General features: G+C 36.3%; 1 protein-coding gene across 5 annotated transcripts in view; it reads right to left on the bottom strand.

Annotated features, from left to right (window-relative positions):
* Positions 1-3,853: 3,853 nt before the first annotated feature.
* USP45 (ubiquitin specific peptidase 45) overlaps positions 3,854-8,535 on the bottom strand; it is a 71,727-nt gene continuing 67,045 nt past the window's right edge. For all 5 annotated transcript variants that reach the window (XM_026511749.4, XM_048226151.2, XM_044388856.3 and 2 more), the window contains one exon: positions 3,854-7,862. In XM_026511749.4, coding sequence (XP_026367534.2) covers positions 7,732-7,862 — 131 coding nt within the window. In that variant the 3' untranslated portion in view covers positions 3,854-7,731. The remainder of the gene's footprint in view (positions 7,863-8,535) is intronic.

Raw genomic sequence — 8,535 nt, 5'->3', positions numbered from 1 at the left:
TGAACACCGGGCAAGTGTCTGAAAGTTCCTGTAGGATACTTCTTAATTAAGTCATGCCGAACCCATTTTCATTTTTACAATGGCCAAAAAGCCAGGAGCTTAAGTGTTCAGTACAGAACGCCCTCAATTTTTTCTTTTTTTTTTTTTTACTTTAGCAACGTGATCCTCCTTCAAGGGGAAGTATATTCCCCGCCAGGAACGTTTTCGCTTCGGAAAAGGGGGGCTGAATTCGCGGCGCTACTTTCAGACTACGGAAAGACGTCAGAGTCAAACTGAACCGACTCCGGTGGGTTGCTCGGTACGCCCAGGGCGGCATTTTTCTGTCGGAACTTCTAAAGTACTCCAGGCTTGGGTGTTACAGAGCGTCGCTGACGGTTCCGCCTCGGGGAGACCGGACGTTAGTGAAATGGCCAGTCTAGATGGTAGCGACTGCAAAGACCTTAACTGAACCCGCGGCGATTGCTCTTTGTTAACCTCAAAACATCGCGCCACCTTCCGGCGACATTTGCTCAGCTCTACGTCACCCAGTTAGCGCCGATATTTCGTTCTTTACCCGTGACCCTTAGGGAGAAGTGGGGTAATCAGTTTCTGTCCTGTTACTCCTTTCTCTCGACTACAAGATGGCCTCCCGAAAGGACTTATGCAATGCAATTCCTCGAATAGAATAATTTGCACGGTGTTTTAGTATGAACGACGTTAAAATATCAAAAGTATCTGTTTCCAGGCTAGGAGCTACAAGTTACAAGGAAAACAAATTATTACGAAGATACGGTATTTCTCAACTAAATCTTGGAGAGTGCCTTTCTAGAGAGTAACATGAAACTTTTGCGTAACCAGAGTGAACCAAGTTATTTCATTGGGAATTGTGGGGGGGGGGGGGGGAAGGCAGATTACAACAGAAATAGAATTAAGTGCATCCAGATGGATAAAGAAGATAAATACAGTTGTGAAAATATAGATGCCATTTGCATGAAATTCAGTCTTCCTTAATAGGATACTTGAGACCTTGATACTCCTGGATGAGCATTAGAAAAAGTCCTAAATAGCTAAAGATGTGCTGGTCCTCAAAGTCAAATGGGCTTCGAAATAAAATTTTATCGTGGGAGAAACGCTTACAAATTACACCTGGCAACACCATGATGTGAGTGCATGAATATTACTACCGGATGCAAAAGAAAAGTTCCATTCTTTTAGCCCTTTTCACTAATTTCCACTTAGTACAAAAAGACTACACAATAGTCTATAATCGGTTTTTTAAATCACTTGTGGGAAAAAAAAAGGGACATATATCACATTTTATCAGTGGTTATCTCTGATTTTAGTCTGTAATTTTATTTTCCAGATTTTTTTGGAGAGGGCCTGATTTTCCAGTATGTTTCTCTGAGAAATTCTTTTAAAGATTATTTGAGAGAGAGAGCGTGTTTGCTAATGAGTGGGGGGAGGGACAGAAGGGGGAGAGGGAGAATCTCAAGCCGACTCCATACTGAGCACAGAGCAGGGCTAGGGGCTGGATCCCTGGACCCCAAGATCATGACCTGAGCCGAAGTCAGATACTTCACTGAGCCACCCAGTCACCCCTCTGAGAAACATTCCAATTAGAGACAGTGCTCTGTGAAACCTGATTCCCCCTACTGGGACTTTCACGTTCCTACATCCTATAATCATATTGTAATTGCCGGTTTCCCGAGTAAAGTTGAAGCAATTTTCTGGTACCCTTATCACCACATCGACTCTTCTCCAACCAGTCTGCATACTGCTTATCATACAAGAATTTTTCCTTTTGTCTGAATGAATATTTTGAACAACCCAATATAGGCCAATCATTTTAGAAACCCATTGCCAAAAGGAGATAATTATTAAATAACTCATGCTTTGTTCCTTGTGCCAACTTAAGACACTCTCAGCGAGGGGCACCTGGGTGGCTCAGTCGCTAAGCGTCTGCCTTCGGCTCAGAGCGTGACCCTGGCGTTCTGGGATCGAGCTGCACATTAGGCTCCTCCTCTAGGAGCCTGCTTCTTCCTCTTCCACTCCCCCTGCTTGTGTTTCCTCTCTCGCTGTCTCTGTCAAATAAATAAATAAAATCTTAAAAAAAAAAATTTAAAAAGACACTCTAAGCGATCACTGTTTGCCAAATCAAGATGTTTTATTTATTTTTTAAAAGATTTTATTTATTTGACAGCATAAGCAGGAGGAGCAGCAGAGGAGAGGGAGAAACAGGCTCTCTGCTGAGCAGCGACCCCCTTCCGGACTTGATCCCAGGACCCAGGGATCATGACCTGAGCTGAAGGCAGATGCTTAACCGACTGAGCCACCCAGGTGCCCCAGAAAATGAGTTTTATAGTCCCATTTCCCTTTCCCTGATCTCTATCCTCTAGGATTTCCCTGTAATGTTAGGATCTGAAGGAAACATCACACAAATATATGTATTTCAACACCAAACTTTCTCAGAATGTTTTTGTATAAAGTGTCTGAACAGCGATCAAGTACATTATCTGCTACAGCCTGGTCATTCTGCACCTTGATTAGAAAGTGCTGAAGCAGCCACCATCTTGCCAGTCTCGGCAATCTGCTGTTTATGACTAACAGATTAACAGACTATGTGAATTAAATTTTTATTAACTTTTCCCTGTTTGCAATGTTTGAAGTAGAAAATTCAAAGGGAGGGTATGTTCAAGTTAATACTTTGCATTATTGTGGAATCAAGTTAGCTTCTAGGTTAAACGGGAAAAAAAAAGTTAAATGAGATGTGGAAAAGATAGAGAATTTGGAAGTATTCCTACCACTCAAGATAGGAATCTTTACAGTGTTAAGTTCCATATAACATCCATCTTAATATTTAAGAATAAAATTATTTAAAGCTGTGGTATATACATACAACAGAATATTACTTAGCCTTAAAAAGGAATGAAATTTTGATACATGCTGCCACATAGATGAACTCTGGAAAGATTACGCTAATGAAACAAGACAGCCCATGGGAGACTTACTCTTTCTTACTCATCCTACTCATCCCTCTTCACAATTAGGCAGGGCCACGTAACTACTTCTGGCCAATGGGTTGTGAGTGACAAGTCCAAGACGAATTTAATAGCTGGTGCACGACTGTTTAGGGCTCGCTTCCCTGCTAGAGTGGGGAGACCTGATGTTAAAATGATAGAAGCACAATATAAAACCTGGGTTACAAAATCATCAATTGGAAGATAGTTGGCTATGCAGATTGCCCAGATTGACGAGGGGACTTCGAGTGAAGAAGAAATAAACTTTTGTTGTGTTAAACCATTGGGATGGGAGTTATTTGTTACTGTAGCAAAAACTAGGCTGTCCTAATACATATTGGAATGCAAACATTTTGGGTATTTCTGCTTGAGTGCAACTTTAAAAATGTATGAAAATGGCTTTGGGCATGGGGGAGTCCATGAACCTCTGAAATTACATACAAAAATCTGGGTTATATGCTTTTCTGAGACTATATGACTGTCAAGATATCCCTTGCCAACCTCTACACTGTCATTAGCAAAAGTGAAGAGAGAGCCCCAGAATTAAAACCTTCCACCCCCAGTTCATAGCTTCAATGAATACTTATTAAATTATTGAACAAATGAAAGATGGTCTAAGACAAAATATTTCCTGATAAATTATTCTGTCTAAATAATCCAAACATTTTGAGAAACATCTGAAAGGAGGAAGATTCACCCTTGGTAGATACAGAAATTTGAGTGAAAGTGACATATATTTTGTTCTGAAATAATGAATTTCTAAAATGCGAAGGGTATTTTGAATATAGCTAGGTAAGCAAATACAGTGTCAATAAATAAAAGATCAATAATGTGCATTGCAAAAACTCCACGACCAATTGTAAAACAAAGAAAAATTAAATATTTATTATGCATTTTTATACAGTAACATCAAAATAATGCTCAATAAGTTACATAGCTATTTTCTAAAAACACTACAAAAAAAAAAAAAACCTAAAGATAAAACAGTTGGAATGCTATATAACCAGCATTACTCAAAATTAAAAATATAGTCCTCTATCTTTTAAACAGATCTGAATTGATGATTTCTCCATGAACCAAAACATTTTAAATATCTAAAAATCATCTTTCTTAATGCACTAGATAATATATACAGGCTCAATTTTATTGCACATAACGTATTTGGTTTAAGCTTATTTGATCAGGTAACATGCAGATAAATTATGAATTTAGGAAAAGTAGGCAGAATGGTATTTTGTACTATAAAAATTGGGTGAAAGTGATACATTTCACAACTTAATCTTGAGGAAATTTTATTCAGCTATTGTATAAGATCACTAAAATCATCACACATGCGAGCTAAGAGCTATTATATATAGTAAAATAGCTCTGTTGGAGCATTTAAAATAAGAAAACGGAGATCAACTACTCTTAGAACTGACAGCAACTACCAGCTGTCCTTGCCACCCAAAAAATGTGTGGTTTTCACATCTGTTTTAAATACATTAAATAACAAAATCTTAAATACAGACATATATTTGGTTATGCCAAAAATATTCCCATAATTGATACATAATCAAAATTGTATTGTTTTAAATAGGAAAAACCAGAGGAAACTGGGGTTAGACATACCCTGTAAACCAGTTTCTAAATACAGCTAGTGACACTTCTGTTTTACTTCTTAAACTCATTTGGCCAAATGCTATGGTAGTTGTTTCGAGAATCTGTAAACATATCTCACTTATTTGTATGGTTTCCTGAGGTCATCTAGAAACTATTGTTATTATAGCAGCTTCACAATTTAGTACCCCTGCAAATGTGCTTTCACAATGTTCAGAATAAAAACAAAAATTTTAATGTAGGCCCAGGTGCAACTTAACATACTTTCCCTATTACAAATCTATTTTAGGAAATTCTTAGGTATCAAAATCAAATTTACTCCATTACCAGCAGACCCTGAAAAATATTCATAAACTCTAGGCCATAAAAAAATAGATTTCAGACTTTGCTCTTTTACAATGAAATGAAAATAAAGTATCTCTTTGCATGTTACTTCTGGAATAATGTCTAAAACATATATAGGCCTCTCCATTTTAAAACATGTTAAAATACTGTTAGCACAGTGCCTGACCCATAGCAGGTGTTCAAAAAATATATATTTACTGAATAAATGTTGAGTATAAAAACTACTGTAGTACTTGAGTACTGAGGTAATGTTCTAAAGCTACAATATATCACTCAATGAAAAAAATCAATCTTTACTGGTACTCAGAATAAAGCTCAAAAAGTCTCCTCTGATAAATAAAGCACTGGTGCATTTCCTGGCATCCTATTAATGAAAAGAGGACTAGGCACTTTCCCTGATTCCTGCCCTTACCTATCTCACCATCTCTGACTTTAGCTGTGTAAGGATAAAGCCAAGAGGCAACAGAAAAGAACGCTCTTGTTTGTTTCCTATCGTTTTTTCTTCCTTTCCCTTTCTTTCCTTCTTTCTCTCACTCTTTTTCTTTTGTCTATTCATCTATCAATGAAACAAGAAGCAAGTGACCACCCAATGAAAAATACGTGCCTCATAATGGTATCTTTCTTAGAAGAAAAATGAGGTGACTTAATATGTACATTTGGGGGAAAGGATGGTAATTGTCATTACCGATATGGCTAACTTGAATCAAGAGATTTAGCTAATATTTTTCAAAAAAAAAAAATCACTGCTCTGGTACTAAAACTTCAATGTTAATGGATTACAAATAAATATAAAACACGGTCTAATTTAAACAGTTTAAACTACTTTTTACAGGACACAACCTGAGTTTGCAGATTAATTTATAAAGATATATTTCTCCATCATTTCACATTAAAAATCAAGAAAACATTATTATTTCAAATTTCAATACCTTAAAAATAGAATTTGTGCAATGACATTTTTAAGCTCTGAGTTTTATAATATTATTACCATCTTTAACACTAATCACAATTCCACTTAGCCACATATCAAAAAGCAGCACTGGTAAACTTGACAATGTTATATGACCGTAAATGTTAAGAAGGGTCAGAGGCTTGGTTAAGTATTTCCACACGTTATCTACAGCCCCTATTCTTATCCTTCCTTCCCAAGAGGAAAATGAACCGGAACTAGGCACTTAGCCAGTAGCTGCCTGTAGTATGATGTGTTGGCACTAATGATTAGGATGCTTGAACCATGCAGGTATGTGTTTTGATTCAGTAATGTCAGACCCAAGTAGCCATCATTTTTTTAAAATTTAAGCCTAATAGTAATATTTTCATGCCAAGTTTTGACAGCTTAATAATTTGTATTTTTGGGGGGTGGTAAACTACTAGCATATTTTTGCTATTGTTTATTTAAAATCTGAAATGCCAGGGGCACCTGGTGGCACAGCGGTTAAGCGTCTGCCTTCGGCTCAGGGCGTGATCCGGGCGTTATGGGATCGAGCCCCACATCAGGCTCCTCCACCGTGAGCCTGCTTCTTCCTCTCCCACTCCCCCTGCTGTGTTCCCTCTCTCGCTGGCTGTCTCTATCTCTGTTAAATAAATAAATAAAATCTTTAAAAAAAAAAAATCTGAAATGCCAACTTTACACCCCATTAAAATACAAGCTAAACCCACTTGAACTTATTAATGATGCTTGTTGATGACAAAAAGTGATCTCAAACCCCAAAACCACAATTAATATTTACTGACCTACAGAACTAGAAAATTATATTTCCCTGTCAAGTATAAGAAGAATATAATTCTCTACCATTTACAAATATAATTCGGCAATTTATATTTCAAAGTATCCAATGGTCCCATATGGATTAACAACTTCTATTTACCAATTCTGCATATTACAATTATCAATAATTATATTTTGACCTTGGCTAATCACATGCAAATCATCCTCAACGCCATTATGAATAGGCTGCAAATAATACATTGATGACATATTTCAGTATTTTTCTAGTTCTCAAAACCTCAAAGCAATAAGCTAATCAATAAATTATTTGTAGAACCCTACTACTGAAGCTACAGTGGTATCTTTTTATATGGTTGAATCACACAGAATATGATGAGGTCACTGTGCCCACTGTGTTAAGTGTACGTTATACCGATGTTTCCCACATAGTGGTATATGGACACCACTGGCCAGCCCTGAGATGATTTTAAGTGGAGTGCTACATGGATGAACAATTTTTCTTCAATAGTTACATATTTAAATGTTTATTAGAATTAATATAACTAGCACATAAAATGTAAATATGCTCAAAACAAGGCCATGTTTAAAAATGTAAGGCTAAAAACTAGGGTTAAAAATAAAAAGTAAACAATGGCACAGGAGATATATATACATATATATGAAATCAGAAAGGTGGTATGCAACTCACATTTGGTAAACACTGTTTTAAGGAACAATTTGATTGGCCAGCATCATTTCTGAATGCTCATAGTAATAAGCCATGTTGTAAGGGGCGGTTTCCTTTATGCTGCAAATTCTGCCTTTTTTTTTTCCAGGACAAATATTCCTTAAAAACATGTGTTTACATTTATTTTAAGAATATAAATTTGAAAGCATCGAGCAAATTTAATTTACTTTAAAAGGATTCACCAAAATGGTAAAAATCTTCAGGGGCATTTGAGGGACCTGCTATTCCTACAGAAGAGAAAAGACTACAAAGGCACGTTACATATTATGGTTACCGTTGCAGCATTTAAACAAAAGTGATCTAAATAATCATTACCATGAATTATTAACAGATAATTATAATATTCTTTCATAAAAAAGAAGGTATGCTTGTGCACTAAGCGCTCTTGATTCTGGAACCACTTGCACACAAGTGTCACTAACGTGGACCCACTGGCCTGCCGACTCACTGTCAGGTTCTTTCACATCTAACAAGACAAAAAGAAGTATAATTTTACAGTAAGTATGCTCTTATTCTACATTATAAACAACAACACATTCATCACAAACTATATTTTATCTAATGCTAGATCTTATTGGTGCGTTTCTTCTTTTTTTTTTTAAATCGGTCCTTTATTTTATTTTTTTGTAATAATTTTTTATTATGTTATGTTAGTGGTGCATTTCTTCTTGTGTTAAACATCTTCCAAAATCAACTAACTGTTTCAAAGCATTAATATTGGTATCACTTCGCTTTAAATATCTAGTGAAATATTAGATAGACTTGTAAAATATTTGCTTTGTAAGTATTTATTTCTTAAATAAATGATTTAAGAATCATTTCCGCTGAAATAAAAAGAAAAAACAAAGTCAGCTTGCTGATCCCTAGGCAAAGTCTGCAAATTTTGAATCCTAACTCTATTCTGAGGACCTGGTAGATCTTCAAAAACTTTCGGTGTTGTTAAACAAAATGCCAGTCCACCGCAATACGCAATGACTCAACACCCTGAAAAACAATGTGTCGCTTCACATCATCTAGAAGGGTACAGGCTTATGATATTTAAGGTTCTTTAAGCACTCTTAAAAGTATTTCTCACTTAACCTTAACAAAGTGAATCCACTTGCGGTATCCATGAAACAGCTTACCTCTTCCAGAAAAGG

Source organism: Ursus arctos, unplaced genomic scaffold, assembly GCF_023065955.2.
Source record: "Ursus arctos isolate Adak ecotype North America unplaced genomic scaffold, UrsArc2.0 scaffold_13, whole genome shotgun sequence".
Taxonomy (NCBI): domain Eukaryota; kingdom Metazoa; phylum Chordata; class Mammalia; order Carnivora; family Ursidae; genus Ursus; species Ursus arctos.
Note: the sequence above shows the minus strand (reverse complement) of the source record. Positions and strands in the feature narration are given on the sequence as shown.